General features: G+C 42.8%; 1 protein-coding gene across 2 annotated transcripts in view; it reads right to left on the bottom strand.

Moving 5' to 3' along the window:
• LOC141986330 (hydroxyacyl-coenzyme A dehydrogenase, mitochondrial-like) overlaps positions 1-19700 on the bottom strand; it is a 63447-nt gene that overhangs the window by 41711 nt on the left and 2036 nt on the right. Inside the window, exons 2-5 of one of the 2 annotated variants that reach the window (XR_012639251.1) lie at positions 12615-13250; positions 8364-8525; positions 6309-6476; positions 5524-5776 (exon numbers count right to left, since the gene is read on the bottom strand). Coding sequence is in view for 1 of the 2 variants with exons in the window: in XM_074950722.1 (XP_074806823.1) it covers positions 5524-5681; positions 6309-6476; positions 8364-8525; positions 12615-13250 (1124 nt within the window). In the remaining variant the exon portion in view is untranslated. The remainder of the gene's footprint in view (positions 1-5523; positions 5777-6308; positions 6477-8363; positions 8526-12614; positions 13251-19700) is intronic. The other variant, XM_074950722.1, reaches the window with a different exon arrangement.

The raw sequence follows: 19700 nt of genomic DNA, 5'->3' as shown, positions 1-19700 counted from the left end.
TCAGCATTTTATTGTAGCTTTGCAACTGAAGATTTCTAGAATCAGCTGTGCAGGAACCTCTTCATCTCAACCTGCTCTAAGGAGATTTCTTGTGTATGGTAAGAGGGGTAATTAGCAACATTTGTAGAGCCAAGTCCAGATTGGTGAGCCAACGGGTAGTCTCAGAGATGGCCTGGTACAACCCTAAGATACCACTGGCAAATGACTGAAGTGGGCACTGACTTACAGACTGGTCCCACAGTTTGCAGCTGGGTTCCATAGACACATCGTGCATGGTCTCTCATCTTCCAGAGTTGAGAGAGTTGACAGCATCTGCCATCTGATGTTCTCAAACAGTTCAAAGTGGAATATTGTTTCTGGGGTAGACTGCAGCCCAGAAGTTTTTTCTGGTGTCTGCAATCAGGTGTTCGAGACATTATCCCAAATTTTTTTCCAGTGGGCCTCAGGATTGAGTGAGGACAATTTAAGAGCTTTACCCAATCCCAAAAAGGATGGAGAGATTTCAGGCATGTCTTTGGAAGGTTCTAGAGGTCCTGATGAACTGGTAAGTTCAGGTTGGACGTGGTTCACTTGTACTCACAAGCTGTATGTCTCTCTCTCTTTGGATCTTGGGTGACAGTGCATGTGCCAGAGTGGGCAACCATGGAACAGGTGTTGATTTCCATGTTTGTTATAATTCTCATTGTAGCATTAAGCTGCCTGTCCAGACCGATGCACAATATTCAGCAATTAAGAACACGTGCTAGATGCACTGTTTGAAATGTCCGCATGTAGTGGCACCCCATATTGCGTCTGCATGTTTTTGGACAAAGCTAGTCTTCGCTTTTTGCGTGTCTTCTTCACATGAACTTTAAAAGTCAAACTTCTGTCCAAAGTTGCACCCAGGTACTTTGGATAGGGCTCATTTTGGACCTGCTGATTGCTGAAGGTCACACTAAGTAGTTTCTTAGCAGCTTTGTTGTTTAGGAGAAAGGCAGTTATCAGGATTTTTGGAGGAGCCACTGGGGCAGAGTTCCCAATATTTAAAGTATTCTGCCATTATCTTGACGTTGGTGAAGAGGATGTTGTCCGTGATAGTGAGGCCTTTTGCCTTGTACCATAAGAGGAATTTCATCAGCATAAATCAATGTATGTGAAATTGTGTAACATAAGTCACTAATATAGATCTTGAATAGTAAAAGAGCCAGCAGGGATCCTTGAGGTTAGTCATCATTGAGGATGCATGCTTTGCTGATCTGCCCTTTCAAAAGGGATGCAATATTTACAGTTGCTCAACATTGTGGCCAGGAGTTGCACAGAGCTATAGTATTTGATGACCCTCGATACCTTGAGCCATAGCCCATCTCTTCATACCATGTCATAGGCAGTGGATAAATCTATTAGTGCTGTTCTGGGTTTTAGATTCTTCTGGATGTAACTATTAACGGTGAGAACCTGGTCACAGCCACTTTGTCCCAGTCTGAAACTGGCCTGTTCCTTTGGCAGGATGGCCTCAAAGATAAGGGTGAGATGGGGCAGTAAAACCCGCTCCATTAACTTACAGATTGTGGAGAGGAGTGATATTGGGTGATAACTGACAGCATCATTTGGTGGTTTCCCCATGTTTGAGGAGGCCAATAACTATTGTCTCATGCCAGCTTTTTGGAATCTTCCCTGTTTAAATACATGGCAATGAATAGGTCTGTCAACTATACTTGTCCCTTTGGTCCCAAATTCTTAAGGAAAATCAGGATAAATGCCATCCTTGCCAGCAGCTTTTCTACTTTTGGAGGCCATGAAGGCCTTGTTTATTTCTTCTGCAGTATAAGGAGATGATCGCAGCAAAGTGGCAGGGCTTTGTTGGACATTTGAAAAGAACTCTTTCCTCAATCTTTTGTCTAGTCACCTTGTCGGTTTTGATCTTTGAATTACAGAGAAGGTATGCGGCAACAGAATTGGCTGTAATTTTCAGTTGATGGTGTTTCACTAAGTCAGCAGCTCCAAGCTTATGGAGGAATGCCCAGGCTTTGCAACTGAAATGAGTGAAGTCCAGATCCTCCATGGTTTCATTCAATCTCTTCAGGCAAGCGGAGTTCAAGGACTCTATTCCTGCTTTTTCGGTGTCTAGATCACCACTCTTCCCATGTTCTTTGAAGAGTGCTTCTGTCTCCAACTGCCAGCAAGAAATATAGGTAGTTGTGAGAAATGCGTTTAATAAGATGAACAAAGCAGTCAGTTTTCTGGGATTGGTTTGATACAGTGTATCCAGTCTTCAACTTCTGCAGTGTATGCAACTCAGTTTGCTTTGCAGAAATTCTTGCATGGTTTCGGTGCTGATTCAAATAAATGGAACTCCAAAGCAGACATGCAGAATAATGTGCCACTGTTGGCTGCAAGAAAATTTCTAAGGACTGTTCCTGAAGCTTGCAGAGGAACACCAGAATTGTCTTTAATCAGAAAACATAGGTCGAGTATTCCATCTGGCCAAGTGAAAAGTCAATAGTTTTAGGGTCAAAAAAGATGGACTTGTGCAAACAAGGCCCAACCTGTGAGTTGCTAAGCAGCTGCATCATTTCTGCTATAGCCCTACTGTGGGTGGTCGCTATTAAAATCACCAAGATACACAGCTTGGTGAGGGGGAAATGGTAATATTTGCTTCAGCTATTCAAGATTTGGAAGTCGGTAGACATTAGTTATGATCAGTTGTCTGAATCTTCGTGCAGCAATAGAGATTCCCACGGTCTTGGACTCCTCCAGGACTGAGACATCTTTAAGACCGTGCCTAATGTACACGGCACGGCAATACGCTGTGTCGTTCATGGTGGCAATGAGCTAATAGATAGGAATTTTATCTCTTGCTCGTAATCTGCAGCATGAGTGATGTTGTTGCTCTACAAGAAAATGTCAGTCTCCTTAAGAACTCTTGAAAGATAGTCACGCTTAGCATGTGACAGCCTACTAGAATTCAGTTGGTACACACGTGGAGCTGGTCCAACGGTTCTTCAATGCTGTCCCTGACAAGGACTCAAATTTCACATTGCTAAAACCATACCTGGAGATCAACAAATGGATGTCTCATAGCCTTTTGACAACAAACAAACCACATGTAACGGGAGCACCACATGAAGGTTTCTGTCAAGTAAATAAAGTAAATATTTCAAAGCAGGCAATTTTTGGCAAAGTTAAATATACTACAACTAACATTGCTAGTATTGGTTCCAACTCAACTCTACTATCCTATAACTGTTTGAGGATGCTTGTTTGAAAAGACATATTACAGCTCATTAAATTACAGTTTGTTATTTCTTCTTTTATAGTCATATTGTATATACGTTTTCCAGTTTTCTTTTCACTTTCACAGTTTGATGGTTGTTGGATCTGGGATTTTAATTTGGTCTATTAGTGTAGGTCTACACAGTCCACAGCAGCAAGCCTCTGAGCTCAGATCGACAGACTTGGGCCCACATGGTGTCCCTAGCCTCTGTTTGCCAGAAGCTGGGAATGAGCAACACTCATTCCCTCTGGGGCACCTGGCACTGGCCACTGTTGGAAAACAGGGTACTGGGCTAGATGGACCTTTGGTCTGACCCAGTAGGGCCATTCTTATGTTATTACCATACTACAAATAGCTGTGTAGACATTTGTCAAGGTTCCTTCCCCACTCTAAACTCTAGGGTACAGATGTGGGGACCTGCATGAAAGACCCCCTAAGCTTATTCTTACCAGCTTAGGTTAAAAACTTCCTCAAGGTACAAACTTTGCCTTGTCCTTGAACCGTATGCTGCCACCACCAAGTGTGTTAAACAAAGAACAGGGAAAGAGCCCACTTGGAGATGTCTTCCCCCCAAAATATCGCAAGCCCTACACCCCCTTTCCTGGGGAAGGCTCGATAAGAATCCTCACCAATTTGTACAGGTGAACACAGACCCAAACCCTTGGATCTTAAGAACAATGAAAAATCAATCAGGTTCTTAAAAGAAGAGTTTTAATTAAAGAAAAGGTAAAAGAATCACCTCTGTAAAATCAGGTTGGTAAATACTTTACAGGGTAATCAGATTCAAAACATAGAGAATCCCTCTAGGCAAAACCTTAAGTTACAAAAAGACACAAAAACAGGAATATACATTCCCTCCAGCACAGCTTATTTTACCAGCCATTAAACAAAAGAAAATCTAACGCATTTTCTAGCTAGATTACTTATAGATTACTTACTAACTTTACAGGTGTTGTAAGGCTGCATTCCCAATCTATTCCCAGCAAAATCATCAGACAGACAGACCAAAACCTTTGTTCCCCACCCCCAGATTTGAAAGCATCTTGTCCCCTCATTGGCCATTTTGGGTCAGGTGCCAGCGGGGTTACCTTAGCTTCTTAACCCTTTACAGGTGAAAGGGTTTTGCCTCTAGCCAGGAGGGATTTTATAGCACTGTATACAGTAAGGTGGTTACCCTTCCCTTTATATTTATGACAACATTGCAACTCAGGCTGGGGCTCAAGCTCTTAAACCTGGGGGCGGGGGAAGATGCCAACCCACAACTTAAGCTCTATCTACAGAGTTATTTCTAGAACAGTAGCGTGAGCTCGAGTCTATCGACTCAGTCAAAAGCTCGCTCCTACTGGCTGTGTAGAGGTACCCAGAGACGGCATGAGATAGGGCTCTCCTTGGAATGTGAACCTGAATTTTCACCAAGTCCCAATACTCAGGAGTGTTTTGATCCAGGATCCAGTGAGGCATTTTGGTTTGGCCCCTATCTATAAATTAGAAGTCACTTAAATTAAAAAATAAAAAATCCTCTCAAGTTACAGAAAGTGTCGTCTAGTCCAGTGATACTCAGACCTCAGTGGTTCAGGAACCAAAGTAGCAATTGACATTATCCAAAAGAGCCACAGTAGTGTGAATTCATGGTTTCAAAACACTCATATTTAAATAGCATGATGTGGAAATATATAGTTTATTATATGTAGTTCTCACACCAAAATGACTGACAAAGTATTATTTTATCACCGACAATTGGTTAATAACATAGTAAAAGCATCCTGATTGGTTAATAATTAAATCACACAGTTTTAATATCTAGTGCTGCAAAGAGCCGCAGGAGAAACATTAAAGAGCCACTTGTGAGCCTTAGTCTGAGTATCCCTGTTCTTGTCATTTCTAACACTCTTCAGCAACATAGCATTTAGTCACCATATTTCTTCATACAAACATACAAATCCCTTAAATCATTTTATGCTTCCTTTAGTATTAGTTGATCACGTCCTTCCTTTTGTTTGGCAAGTGTATACACAAAACACTTTGAGAACATACTGACCAAAATGACACTTGATACTTGTAAAGCGTCATGTGTTATTTTGGTCCTTTGCCCCAAAATTAACGTTAGCAGATTGGGTAACTGTATCTTAAAGAAATAAAAAGGCGAAGAATATTAAATTGGCTGACATGCTCTCATCAAGTCACTTTTGGAATTCAGCAGCTAAACTTGAGTTACTAGTTCATAATCAAGGAATGTTCACCAATCATTTTTATTGAACATGTTTTCATACCTTAGAATGATAAAAATATGAAGCTGAATTTGCTAAGTGCAGTATCTCTTCATTTAGTCTTTTTTGAAGTTTCTTCATCTCTTCAAAGCAATTATATTGAATGGAAATGGAGCTAAAGTTAGGCCAAATCTTCCTTCCATGGCTGGTTTTGTAGCAGTCTCAGGATACAAAAAGGTGAAATTTTGCATGAGATTTACAAACATCAAGAACAGCTCCATTTTTGCCAGCTGCTCTCCCATGCACACACGTTTACCTAACAAGAGGTTAGAAAGGTAAATATTACTGATCTTTATACTGTTGACTCATTCAATTACAGCCCACAATTTCCCTACAATCTTGTTCCAAGAAGAGAAGGACTCAGAGCTGAACTTTCTAAACTTGGGATTCAGAGTCTTGGTTTGGATTTCACTTGGTTTGATTGCTTGACATTAGAAGCACGTACAGTCTTAACACTTTATGGCAGTAAAACCACTTTAACAGTATCACCTGATCCATCTTGGGGAAACTACTGGGAGAAGGTTGCACTTATTTAAACAGGCAGCTGGGGTTGGTAGGAACTAAATTACTGTGTTTTGCAGGACACTCCCAAGACGTTTAAAAAAAAACATAAAAAGCTTAAGTAATCAGTGTGCACCATATATGTTCAACTTTTATTTTATTTTAAAAATGAATATTTTCTCTGATGAAATGAGAAAATGGCAAATGCTAAAGGCTTTTCGGAAGCGTAACTCTCACCCCAAACTTTAAACAAAAAAGCCCATTCCAACTGTATCTAGATATTTTACCAATTCCGAAAGGAATGAACGTTTCTCTTTTGATTAGCTGGCCATTTTCATCCAGAAATCTTGTTGGTTGGAAGTCATCTGGTCTCTCCCATACATTTGGATCTCTGTGCACTGACCACAAGTTGGGCACAATCACACTGCCCTTAGGAACAGTATATCCCCGTAGCACTTCAAAACAAGAACAGAGACAGGAGATTTGATAGGTGTTTGTTAGGAGCAAATGTGAGAGATTTCACGCTTAACGAAAGAGGGACTATAGTAATTAGACAAGGAACACCCACCACATCTCAGGACAGAGGGTGGAAGCCTGGGTGCAACGGTCCTTGTGCTCCCCTCATTCTGGGCTGGCTGTGCTCCAGCTTAGTCTCTCAGCACAACTTAGAGCAGCCCCAAGTATACTAAAATTATGCTAACAGTCAGGGATCAACAGGGTGTGGGAAAGTCCCAGCCATGTTATGTTTCCAGAAAGTCTCACTCAACATGCCAGCAGCAGACAGGAAGATTGAACAGAAGATGTTGTCCCACCAGAGGAACCCCTTACATTGGGATGATCCTCCCATGACTAGCTAATGCTGATAAAACTAGAATTCACCAGTGATGCAGTGCAAAGCAAACACTGCATGATGTGCACGAACCCCTTTAGTTTACTAAAATCATTTACCGTTATCTAGAATAGCAGAGACATTTCAGATCTTCTACTTGTGCAACCATTAAGCTAACCCAAAAAGTTTCACAGGAACACAGACTGGACCAGGCCTATACTGCCAGCATTTTGAACACAGGACTTCCTCAGAATGTATTCCACTTCAACGATATTCCCCTGCCCACAAAAAATCTATCTATTCCAAAAACCTTGCCCTCTCCCCAATGTCCATTAATTTCATCTTCCCTTCCCCATCCTCACACACGTAATCCTACCCAATCTCCAGTCTAGTAAGTCTTGGCCTATCATGTTTCTCCTTTCTGGTTCCTAGTAATTCACTGAGGCTCCCCTATCTGGCAGCTGTTTATCAGAGCTGGCAGCCATCCCACAAAAGCTGACTGCAACCAGCAATTTGTCCTGCAGTCTGTCTGCAAGCTATTTGACTGGGTGGGAATGATGTCCCCTCTGATGTCCAGTTCAGTGGTCAGTTGGATTCTTTCTGGCTTTGTGCTGGAGGTGTCAGAGCTCCAGGCCAGAGCACCCAGTGTCAGCTCGTAAGACTCTGAGGGGAAGGCAAACGTTGGCAAGGAGAGGGTCTGCCTGTAACAGCTACAGGAATCCCACTGAAAGCAGCAGTGGTTTGGCATCAGCTCTCCTCCTCCACATACACTGTTGTAGAGTCTAGCGGAAGGTAAAGGGAACTATGTAGTTCATCTTTCCAAGACCACCTTGAGACACTGCTGGGGGACAAAAGGAGGGAATTCTCCTTGAAGCAGCCAGCACCACTGTAGCAGATGTTAAAAAAAATTTAAAAGAGGATATGCTTTTGGGTGGCTTGCAAGATGATTTTTTTGCTACACCTCCCACATAAGTTAACCCATTCCTGTCTACCACCATCACACCCCTGACAATAGGGACCAGCAACAGGACTTTGGAGGAGGGTGAGATTATTGTTTTCTGTAGAAATAAAAACCAGCAGCACATTCCTTTCCATCTTAGCAATTGGTTTACATCATGTTAATATTTTCAAGACTCTTTGTGCCAGGAAAAGGGCTAGAGACTTTTTTGTTTTTGTAAAATTAAAGCGGAGATTCTCTTTACTGTTCCCAAAGGCTGGGTCTATCAACAAAGGCTCACACAATTCCTGTTCATCAGCAGATAGGACTCTAATTATGAAATACTTGGGCATCTTAAGTTAACCACTTTGGATGATCGGATGAACATTCCTGGCCCTTCTTTCTAAACAGATGGCATTTTACACACTGAATTTACATCTATACCTGCATAACTGCAATCTTCATAAAGTTCTCACCACCTGTCCCATCAGACATTTCAGCCACAAAATGTAAACAAAAAAACAAAAAAACAAAACAAAAAAAAAACCCCAAATGAACAAACATACAAACACTTACCAGCAGTTTCTGAGGCCATTCGAGGAACAGAAAGAGGAACAACCACAGTCATCCTCTGCACCTCCATGATGGTTGCCTCTGTGAAGGGCATATGAGCCTTGTCAGTGAGAGAGGGAGCTCTGTCACGCCCGATGACCAGTTCAATTTCTGCATGAACCTTTTCTATACAAAAGAAGGGAGGAGTAAAGAGAAAGATGAAAACTAGGTGCAAAGGCACTGTCGCACTTTCATATTTACATTACCATCAATCATGATATAGTTGAGGAAAACTATGGGTACTGATAATAGGATAGCTAGAGACTTTCACTTCTAGGAAGCCAAGTGCATAGGAGTTTTCTAATGAGAGTTCAGAGGTTGCTGGTCCTTTAAAGGGAGTCTGTGCCCAGACTACCCATGAGGAGCTAAATTAAAGATCCCATCTGGCTAATGAGCACCTGGGCCAATAAAAGGTCATCAGAGCTCAGTTATAGGTAGATGCTCACAGAGAGAGAACCTCTCCCAAAGGAAAGGAGCTTCCAGGATTGAGACCCACAGGCCCCCAGGAGGAGGGCTGTGCAACCCCTGAGACAAGGGAAAGAGCCCTTTTAAAACCCAAAATAATCTGGAACTAAACTAAAACCTCAAGAGGGGGATTGTGTTTTATACCTGGGTGGGCTGCGTGAGGTCTTAAATGTCCCTCAGAGAAATGAAACGAAGGCAGGGAGTGCCTGCAGAGCCCCACTAGCTCAGCAGGGGTGCTCCAGGGCAGGCATACCCCACGACATCTAGTACCACAAGTGGGATTCTGAGACTCCCCTTCTTACCTGGCCCTTTGATCAAGGAAGGATGACCAGGCACACCTTCCTTAGCTGCAAGATGATTACCTTCCTTTACTGGCATATGGAGGGGCAGCCATAGCTGTAGGGGTTCCAGCTCTAGTATATGAGTACCTGAGTAGCAGCAATAGCCCTCTCAGATACACAGCAGACCTCTGTAGTAATGGACTGGGGTTCTACTTTATTAAATCCAAATATCAACTTGAACTAAAGTCTCTCCCTTTGGGCCTGCGGTTCTCAGTCCTGGCTCTCTAGCACTCTCCTTGGCTCAGGGATTGCACAGCCTTCCTCAGAGTTGTGGGTAATAGTTTAACAAAAAACACCATACCCATTACCAGTACACAAAAATCTGTGACCAGCCACAGTGTTGGAAAGAGTTTCTACCCACTTTCTCTTTCCTCCTTGCCTCATCTCACCCAACCTACCAAAGGATAACTGAAAGCCGACTCTCTATCCTACCCATTCATGTATATCAGGCCCAAAGTAATGGAGGAAGGTGCAAGCTCCTTCTTTCAATCTATTTATCATAGCATTGAGGGCTCCTCATATAGTATTAAGCTCACTATAGCAGCATTAACTAGGTGCTTTCCACACTATGAAGATGGAGACCCTGCCCCAAAGAACTCTCAACCTAAAAAGACAAGCAAGCGATGAAGGGCAGGCCAGAGGAGAAAAAATAAACACAGTTTGGATTTTAAGTAATAGCTAATATTAGTTATCCACAACTTCCCTGGAAACCCTGTGCCTGTAGTGGTTGTTTTGCTTACCGGTTCTACCTTTCAGCATTAGACCTGCCATCTCCTCAACTGCGATTTAAGGTTAATTATCTGCTCAGTCAGCATAAGAAAAAGTTCTGTGTATTACCACTAAGGCAGGGAAAGGGATTCAGCAATTGTCACTTGCTAAACAGACACGTGCTGCCATCTATGGATTTGTTAAGGAAATTGCTGCTCAAATGAGGAACACAAAATGAAAAACTTTTTTGCAGTGATGGCAGTGGCTTACCCATTTGCCTGTTTAAAATACCAGAGTTGCTTTTCACATTGATAGATTCTGATCCTTGATTCTGATCCTTCTGGCATTTTCAGAGTGGTTCAATGGAAAACAGTTTTCAAGGGGCAGAAAATAATTTTATTTTGAGGATGAGCCATCTCTGGGTTGTTCACTTGTCTACACACACTATGTCACCAAAGTGTTGTATCCCCATGGTGCAGTCTGTAGGATCCTGCAGAGGTTTGTGAGACTGTAATAAAACCACCTAGATGCTTTGCCCTGTTTGCACTGCTGACTGCAAGGTGCAAGATTTCTTGACTTTTTAAGCTAATAGCAGGCCTAAACTGCTACATTATCTTTGCTTAATTAAAAAAAAATATCAGTACTTAAAAGTCCCTCAGATCCTGGACAAATATACTTATCTTTGGAATCCAGATAGGACTGGAGCCCAGTTAGTTTTGATCATGTATGTCTCTTTCCTTTCTCTCTCTCTTCCTCCTCCCCCATGTCTCTCCCTCTTTAGCTCCCACAAGAGCTAAAAGTGGGGCTCCTCCTTCCAGCAGATAGCGAGACCAACTCTTTCTCTTCACCTTGCCTCCCTTCTAGCTCAGCTTCTTCCTTGACAGGAAGAGTTTGCCCCCAGCAAGTGCTACTTCTGTGAACTGCCTGACCATGCTGCGTCCTCATAAGAGCTGAAGAAGCCTCATGGTCAGGAACAAGAGGTGGCACAGCAAGACTCCCAGGCAGGCCAAATGAAAGCAGAGAAGAATATTATGAGGTATAAAGCATGATATGGCATGTTCTAATATTATGATGTATAAAGCATGATATGGTAAGGAGATAGTGTAGTTATATAAATCAATGTTGCACACTCCCCTAGAATACTATGCTCAGTTTTGGTCATCTCATCTCAAAACAGAAGAAAGATGGGGTTCAGAAACAAGTGACAAAAAATGGTTCAAATCAACAGCAAAAAAAGGAGAAAAATTACTAGCATGTGTAAGTGGATAAAGAGGCTAAAGACATGAAACTCACAAAAACCTTCTAAACCCCAGCCCATGAAGTGAATTTTAGAAGGCTTTTCATTCATATTATTGCTCTGTTAGCCGAAGTGGTAAAAATATCCCAACTCCTATGAGACACACAAAGTTGGGGGAGGAAATATATTTTATTGGACAGATTTCTGTTGGTGACAGAGACAAGCTTTCATGAGGCACTGCTGCTGATCCCCATCGTACCCCTTCTCCTGCATTCCCTGAGCAATCAGCTTTCAGATGTCCACATTTCTACAGCTGGTCTGTAGCTGTGCCTACAGCTGTGCCTGCCAAGTCTTTTCTCCCCACAGGCCCAAGAGATCCAGTATCTCCTGTCTGCTCCAGAACAGAGCATGTCTAGAGCATGCCGCCGGCATGGTCAGCTGGGGCATTGCACACAACAATGGAGAACTGCTAGGTGTGCTCACCAACTTCCAAGCTGGACAATCAGGAAAATGCATTTAAAAATTTTGTAGGGTTTTAAGGGGGAGGGGGGCGATTTCCGCTCCCTGTGAGCCCTCGGCAGTGGAGTTCAGAATTGTGACCAGAGCAGTCAGTATTGGGCATTGTGGGACAGCTGCTGGAAGACTTAAGGTCAACACAGGTAATGCAATGGCTTGGGCAAGCCCCGGACTATCCCATTTTTACTTTAAGAAATATGGTCACCCTAGAAAAGAGTTTGTCCCTAGGTGATACGGTGTTTGGCTGTTCCTGTTCCAATCTAACAACAGGCAATAAAATGATGTTTTAAATTAGTACTGAATGAACTCATTTATCTCCAAAATGCTGAACTGCTGTCCTATTGTACAATCTTTGCCTGAAGACGATTTATTCTCCAATAAACTATTACTTTGACCTTTTTAAAAAGATTACTCTAGATTAGGAGGCACTGACAGAAGTGTTGTAGGCAAAACTTACTACAGCCACGTCACAGTGCCTCGTACTTTAAACCTTCTTTGTCTAGTAGATATTGCAGCTCGGGCTGGAATTCAGGCTCTGAAACCTAGAGAGGGGGTTCCTGGCCAAAACATCAATGTATCCAAGTTTGACATGTCAACTAGCTGCAATACTTGCCTTAGATACATATCTAGAAAACTTACATGGCAAATGCACAGTATGGCAGGGATTGCATGGGCAACGTTAATGCCATTTGGGGCACGTATGTTTTTTTGGGGGGGGACTTGTATTTGATTTTATTACATATATAATAAAACTAGGATATTGAGGTGATCTACTGAGTATTAGCCCTTTAAGTTACTTATACCTATTTATAACTTGAATTTCAGATTAACAAAATTTTGGGTTACTTGCCTGTTTGCCTTCCTGATAAAATACAGCACTATATAAAAACAACAACACAGTCTTGTAGTCCAGTGTAGAATAAGTACGGTTAGAAAAGTCTCATTTACCTTGTATTTCTGGGTGGAGAGACATATAGAGCAGACACCAAAGCAATGTGTTGGTAGTGGTGTCAGTGCCTGCGATGAAGAGGTCACCAATGATAAAAAACAGGTAGTCTTCGTTAAAGCTGCTCTCACTGTTGCTCTCTCGCTCTTCTTCCACTTGGAGGAGATACATATCGATGAAGTCTCTGGGATTTTCTCTATCCAGGGTTTCCCTGTGCTGTGCAATTATTTTCTTTAGAAAAGCTGTGACATCCAACTCAATTTGTCTCAGTTCTCTGAAAGGGCCAAAGGGAAGATAATACAGCCAAGGACAAATATTGACCAGAAGTACATGGCTATTTACACTAATCTCTAGCCCACGTGACATGAGACTTAGCATGGTCTTAAACTCAATGTCTTCATAGTCAAAGCGCCTACCAAAGGCCATAGAACAGATAACATTGGACACAGAGTTGCTGATAATGGGAAAGGGGTTAAATGGATCCTTTCCGTATCTTAGCATTTCTTCCTTCACATACTTCAGTTCTTCAATGATTTTGGGTTCCAGGCTATGCTTTCCTAATCCAAAATGACGAAGAGTTGAGTGAGAAAACTTCCTCTGTTGCCTCCATACTGGACCATATGGTGCAAAAACGACACCTGAAAGGAAAAAAAAAAAAAAAAAAAGGTGAATCCCAAATTGAGCAGCTATATTCTCAAGGTGACACATTTAATTCCACTTCCCCCACCCAAAAACAAAACAAATTAAAAAAAAACCCCTCACAACCAGATCAGGAACTTTCCAAAAATGAAGGCGAGTCATGTGATCAAGGCACAGAACTAGGAGCCAGAGAAAGATGACTCTGTTCCAGCTCTATCTAAGACTTCTTATATGGCCTTGGGCAACTCTGTACTTCAGTTTTCCAATCTGTAAATTGGATATAATGGCTACCTCAACAGGCTTAATTAATGTCTGAAATACGTTTTGAGATCCTCACTTGGAAGGCACTATAGAACTATTATTATTGCTTACCATCTTGTAAGCATTTCACAGGAATGTCAAATTTTGGACATACGTTAGCAGTAATCCTATAAACAAAAAAGAAAAGAAAAAAAAAGGGGGACCTCCTACACAAATGCCATGAGCAAAATGGAGAAAACCAAATATTCAAACAATTTGTTTTGCACTGTAACATTACGGGATGACTCTCTCTATGGTACACACCTCCCAGTACTGTCTGTGTGCATGCAACTCCCATCAAAGACAAAATTCAAGTTAACCCCTACATTTTTATAAAACAATTAGGCAACAGGATATAAAAGCTGCAAACAGACTGGGAAGGTGACTATGTATTTAAAACTTCTTGGTAAAAATGCCCTTGGATTTGCATCACTAGGGAGTTTTCAAAACATTAGATACATGCTCTCCATGGGCATTTCTTATTATGAAATCTACCTCGAGTCAATATTTTAAACTTTTTTTTGTTCATGGGCTTCTTTGGAGTCAACTATAAATATTAATTTACATGCAAATAGATACATCTTGTTGGATTTGACAATAGACGCTGTACACATTTATAGTACTAACTATATAAATTAGGGGTGGGCAAACTTTTTGGCCCGAGGGCCACATCAGGGTGTGAAACTGTATGGAGGGCTGGGTAGGAAAGGCTGTGCTCCCCAAACAGCCTGGCCCCCCGTGACCTATCCACCCCACCCACTTCCCACCCACTGACTGCCCCCCTCAGAACCTCCAACCCATCCAACCCCCCCCACTCCTTGTCCCCTGACCGCCCCCTCCCCCGGGACCCTACCTGCATGCAACCCCCCTGCTCCCTGTCCCCTATCCACACCCCCGCCCCCTGACAGGCCCCCCGACAACCCCGCCCCAGAACCTCCGCCCCATCCACCCGCCTCCTGCTCCCTGTCCTCTGACTTACCCCCAGGACCCTCTACCCAGCCCCCTTCGCTGCTGCACACGCACACCGCCGCTGCCGCCCCCTTACCATGACGCTCAGAGCGGCAGGAGCTCACAGCCCCGCTGCCCACGCAGCAGCGTAACTGCGGGTGAGAGGGGACAGCCGGGGAGGGGCCAGGAACTAGCCTCCCCAGTCAGGAGCTCAAGGGCTGGGAAGCACGGCCCCATGGGCCGGATGTGGCCCACGGGCCGTAGTTTGCCCACCTCTGATATAAACAAAACAAAAAAAACAGCTAATTAATCTAAACCTCAGAGTAACTTGGAAAAGTATTTTAAGCCACCAGAGCAAGAACCAATATTTTAGTGCTACTTATGGTGAATTCACATTATGTTTTCTTAGAAAAAGCAGCTTGTTTCACAAAAGCTACATGACAACCACATGTCTCACTATTAATGTTAAGTTTCAAAGATCTTTTTTTAAAAATTAATTGATTTGTGAAAGGCAGTTTGCTAAGAGTTTAATACCTAATCTAACATATGGCCAGATATAACAACACAAGAGAGAAACTCAGTGGCCATTAGAAATTGGTAACAGAAAGGTATGTCTTCTTGATACTGGATAGGCATCCACATTCTGATAAAAGGACCTCACAGTCGAAACGCTAAACATGAAAATGAGTTAACCCTAAAATAAATCCAGAAAAGTTATTTAAAAGAGTGGGTATAATAATGTATCAAGAATAGCATATGCCAAAGAGAATGTAAACTATTCAGAGTCAGGACAATCTAAGAGATATGAAAGGGCAAAATAAAGATTGGTATTTGGTCTTCATGATTAGATTTTCTGACTGAACTATCTATTAAAGTGACCGTATTAGGCTGAAAAATCTGAACTCATTGTTTAGTTCCAAAGATCTTGAACAAAGTAAGCACAGTATTATGATCAGTCCTTGATTAAGAAAAAAGTCACTGTACTATACCAACTGAGTGAACAGGTGTTCAAATGAACCTCATTTTGTCTCCTATAAATATGCCTTGAAGGACAGCTTCTCAGCAATACATTCTCTGTACAGAACACTTTTTGTTTTTGATGGTTTTCTTAGCTTGTCAGATTACCCTCCCCAGGGCAGTGTTTCTAGGTAGCAGCAGTAACATCAACTAGGACAGGTGAAAAACTAAGGCACATCTGATACTGAAATTGACCAAGAACGTATTAATCATTCCAGTGAAACAGAACACTTCTATCTTGGCCTAAAGCAAGTACGGCAACAAAACCAAACCACAATTCAGCACAACCTTTTCCTGACTCCAGAAGGGGGGCGGGGGAGGGGGAAAGAGTAGTTTGAGGACATGAATACCATCCACAGGTGAAGACAGTCTCATAATCTTTTAAGGGAGCAAACTCCCTTCAATTTATGCATTAAAAGCTGATCTGGCGAACTGAGACTGTCCCAATTTCATATTATAGTAGAACCTCAGAGTTGGGAGCTGACCAGTCAACCATACACCTCATTTGGAACTGGAAGTATGCAATCCATACTTGGGGGGGAGGGATAGCTCAGTGGTTTGAGCATTGGCCTGTTAAACCCAGGGTTGTGAATTCAACCCTTGAGGGGGCCATTTAGGGATCTGGGGCAAAAATTGGGGATTGGTCCTGCTTTGAGCAGGGGGTTGGACTAGATGACCTCCTGAGGTCCCTTCCAACCCTGATATTCTATGATTCTAATCAGGCAGTAGCAGAGACAAAACAAAATAAAATAAAAAAAGCTAATACAGTAAACGTGTTAAACGTAAGCTACTAAAAAAATGAAGGGAAAACAGCATTTTTCTTTTGCATAGTAAAGTTTCAAAGCTGTATGAAGTCAATGTTCAGTTGTAAACTTTTGAAAGAATACCGTAACGTTTTGTTCAGTTACGCACAACCTCCATTCCCAAAGTGTTCATAACTCTGAGGTTATGGTGTAAAAAGTCTTTTCAGACATTGTTCCACAGAGAAAACTGTCATATGAGATCATCAAAAGCACAAAAATCCCAGCTCATTTGGGAGCACTGACAACTAGCTCACTATAGGCAAAAACTAACAGAGATGGAGAAACAGATTAAAATAGCACTAGGTTAGAGCAACAACGGAGATCAGAGAAGAAACCTGAACCCATTGGCTGAGTGCCAGGTAACAATAAAGAGGAGTAATTCAGCACTTCTGTTTATTAACAGAAGATCACTGAAAAAAGCAGCTAGGGAAAACAGCACTTGCTCTGTACATGAGCTGAGAGCCAAGTGTACCCAGGAATGGGTGTATACAAGGAAGAATTTGAAGAAGCCATAAAAATGCATCAAGCAACGAGAATTAGACAGTCGTATTAGGCTTCTACATTCATAATGCTAGAGCTCACACCATTGCTACCACTGTTGGAGTTATATCAGTGAGAGGTTGGGTTTTTTGGCCAAAAAGTCTGAACCAAGAAACCTCCACATCTATAGGCAAGGCCTACCACTTATGGCAGAAACCCACACAACCGTTCAGCTATGGGCTCAGAAATCTCCCAGCAGATATTTCTGAGTTATCCAAGATGTCTTCCAACAACTACTACAACAGTGGGCAAACTACAGCCTGTGGGCCACATCTGGCCCGCGGGACCCTCCTGCCCAGCCCCTGAGCTCCTGGCCCAGAAGGCTAGCACCCTGCTCCTCCTCTGCTGTTCCCCTCCCCCGCAGCCTCAGCTCACTGCGCCGCTGGCGCAATGCTCTGGGTGGCGGGGCCAGGCAGCACAGCTGCTGAGCCGCGGCCTGACCCAGTGCAGGTGGTCAGGGAGAAGGGATGGTTGGATGGGGCAGGGATCTGGCAGGGCAGTCAGGAATGAGAGGAGGGGTTGGCAGTGTTCCGGGGGTGGGGGGTGGATGGGCAAGGAGTCCTGGGGAGGGGGGGCACATGGGGCAGGGCCACACCTGGCTTTTTGGGGAGGCACAGCCTCCCCTAACCGGCCCTCCATACAACTTCAGAAACCTAATGTGGCCCTCAGGCCAAAAAGTTTGCCCGCTCCTGTACTACAACATGGAAGACCGTACTTAATGTTGCCAATATTTCTACAGTGATGGGAGAAAGGAGAATGCACCCATACAGCGGGGGAAAATCTTCTGTCTCTTCTTTATACACCATAAAGCTGCAGAGAGGGGGACCCAAGCCTAACCACCCTTTGTAGTTTACGCTGACAAGATAAGGTAAAAAATGGAAACAATAAAGGGAGAAACTGTATATTTTCTCCCTTATTATTTCAATATATACGAGAAAGGTTTTTCCACACAAGTTAATATCAGTGCTAGTTAGACGGGTAGGCTTAGGCTCTCTGTGTGGAGCCCCAGTGGCTTCAATAGCGGTCCACCCACGTGGGCCAGACTGCAGGATCATGACCTTAAATTGCCTTGATTTATCTGGAGTACAGAGACTAAAGGCATCATCGCAAGCTAAGAATATGTATCAAAACCTTTGTTCAGTGGGGGGGTCAGAATTTCAAATACTGGCACAAAGTCTGGTGACCTCCCATAAAACACAAATCTATGACTTTAAATTATGTCAACATGACTTCTGGGTTAAATCCAGAAATGAAGTTGTAATAGTCACCACAACAAGTTTTTAGACGAGATGATGAACTTAATTAACTTATTTATGCTTTCAGGATTAACTTTATCTAAGATCAATTATATCAGTACATAGAGAAGCAAGAGAATTTTACTTTTTGGCGGCATTTGTCTATGGGGAATGTGCATTACAAAAAACAATACATGTATCATGTTTACTTTCTAGGCAATTTGCATCATGTATTTGTTTATGAAATAAAAATGAAACTCTTTATGGTAATGTAAATAGGACAAACACAGTAGTTACATTCAACTGAAAATGTAGGCTCTTTTTAAAAAAATTTGGATTGGATTAGAGGAGAAGCAGGGAGAGTGGGGCGTCAGGGATGTGCCCTACAGAAGTATTTATTATGGGTTACCTGCCCAGATTTTCCCCAAATACACCAGCTATCCTATTGAATTAAGGTGTATGGTAGTATTAAAGAGCTATGGTCCAGCCTTCGTTTTGTAGCAGAAAAACTGCAGAGGACACAACACAGACCTCATCTCACCTTGTTGACAAAAAACTAACAGCTGTACCTGTAGGCCTTGTTTCCACTAGCATTTCTCATCAGCCTTCTCATCATTGCATAGCCACTGGTGCAGCTTCAGTGGCCACAGCAATGGTGCGAATGCTAGGATGGACTTGCTGCTGGTACTTTTATCACCACCTTGTCTAACACTCAGAGCAGGTCTGGATGATGTGGTGGTTAAAAAAGAGATTGCCAGAAGCTGCCAGTCTACATTAATGCCCCACATTGCTGCCACAGGTGTAGCTGAGCTCTGGCAGTTTACTGGTGGAAAACGTGAAGAAAAATGTTAGTGTAGTGTACATATGGGCTAACAGAAACAGTTAGTTTCATAGCTTCTATTCAGAACTTGGCGGGTTGCAGTGAAATGGTCAAAGATCACTCCATTTTCTATCCGCTGCTGCTGCTGCTGCTCAAGAAAGCTACAGACAGCAGCAGAAGCAGGCACTGAAGTTATTCATGAGAGGACCCAACAAACGGAGGCTGGGAGAGCGACAGACACTCTCCATCCTAACAGCAGGCAAAATTTTCGATGGGAGGGACAGTTGATAGTTTCCTCTCAAGTATACATAGCAACCAAGGGGTCCAAAGAGGAGAAAAGATGCTACCATAGGCCTTTAGCATTTTTGCCCCAACCTTTCACATCTGGTTACTAGGAGTCCAGTGAATTTTTCAGCCCTGGTTCACAAGGCATCAGAACTTAAAGTCTGATAAAATCAACAGCTGGTTAAAAATGCAGCAACTTGCTTTCTAGCCCACACAACCACGTCACCTTGAGACTCTGCACATTTCACTGGCTCCCCCTGAGATACAGACCAAATTCAAACTTCTGGACTTGACATTTAAAGCCCTGAGCACGGCCACACCTGGACTACTACAGAAATCAAGAGCCACTAAATCTATTATACTCATTAGAAATAATGAAAAACGTCAATGGATGAAATTCACAAGAGACAGGGAAGAGTTCTCAGAAGCCAGCCCTCAGACATGGAGCTCCATGTCTGGATTGGATTGCAGAACATGCCACAGTCAGGACAAAATACAAAA

The sequence above is a fragment of the Natator depressus genome, chromosome 4, assembly GCF_965152275.1.
Source record: "Natator depressus isolate rNatDep1 chromosome 4, rNatDep2.hap1, whole genome shotgun sequence".
Taxonomy (NCBI): domain Eukaryota; kingdom Metazoa; phylum Chordata; order Testudines; family Cheloniidae; genus Natator; species Natator depressus.
This window is presented reverse-complemented; position numbering and strand designations above follow the sequence as displayed.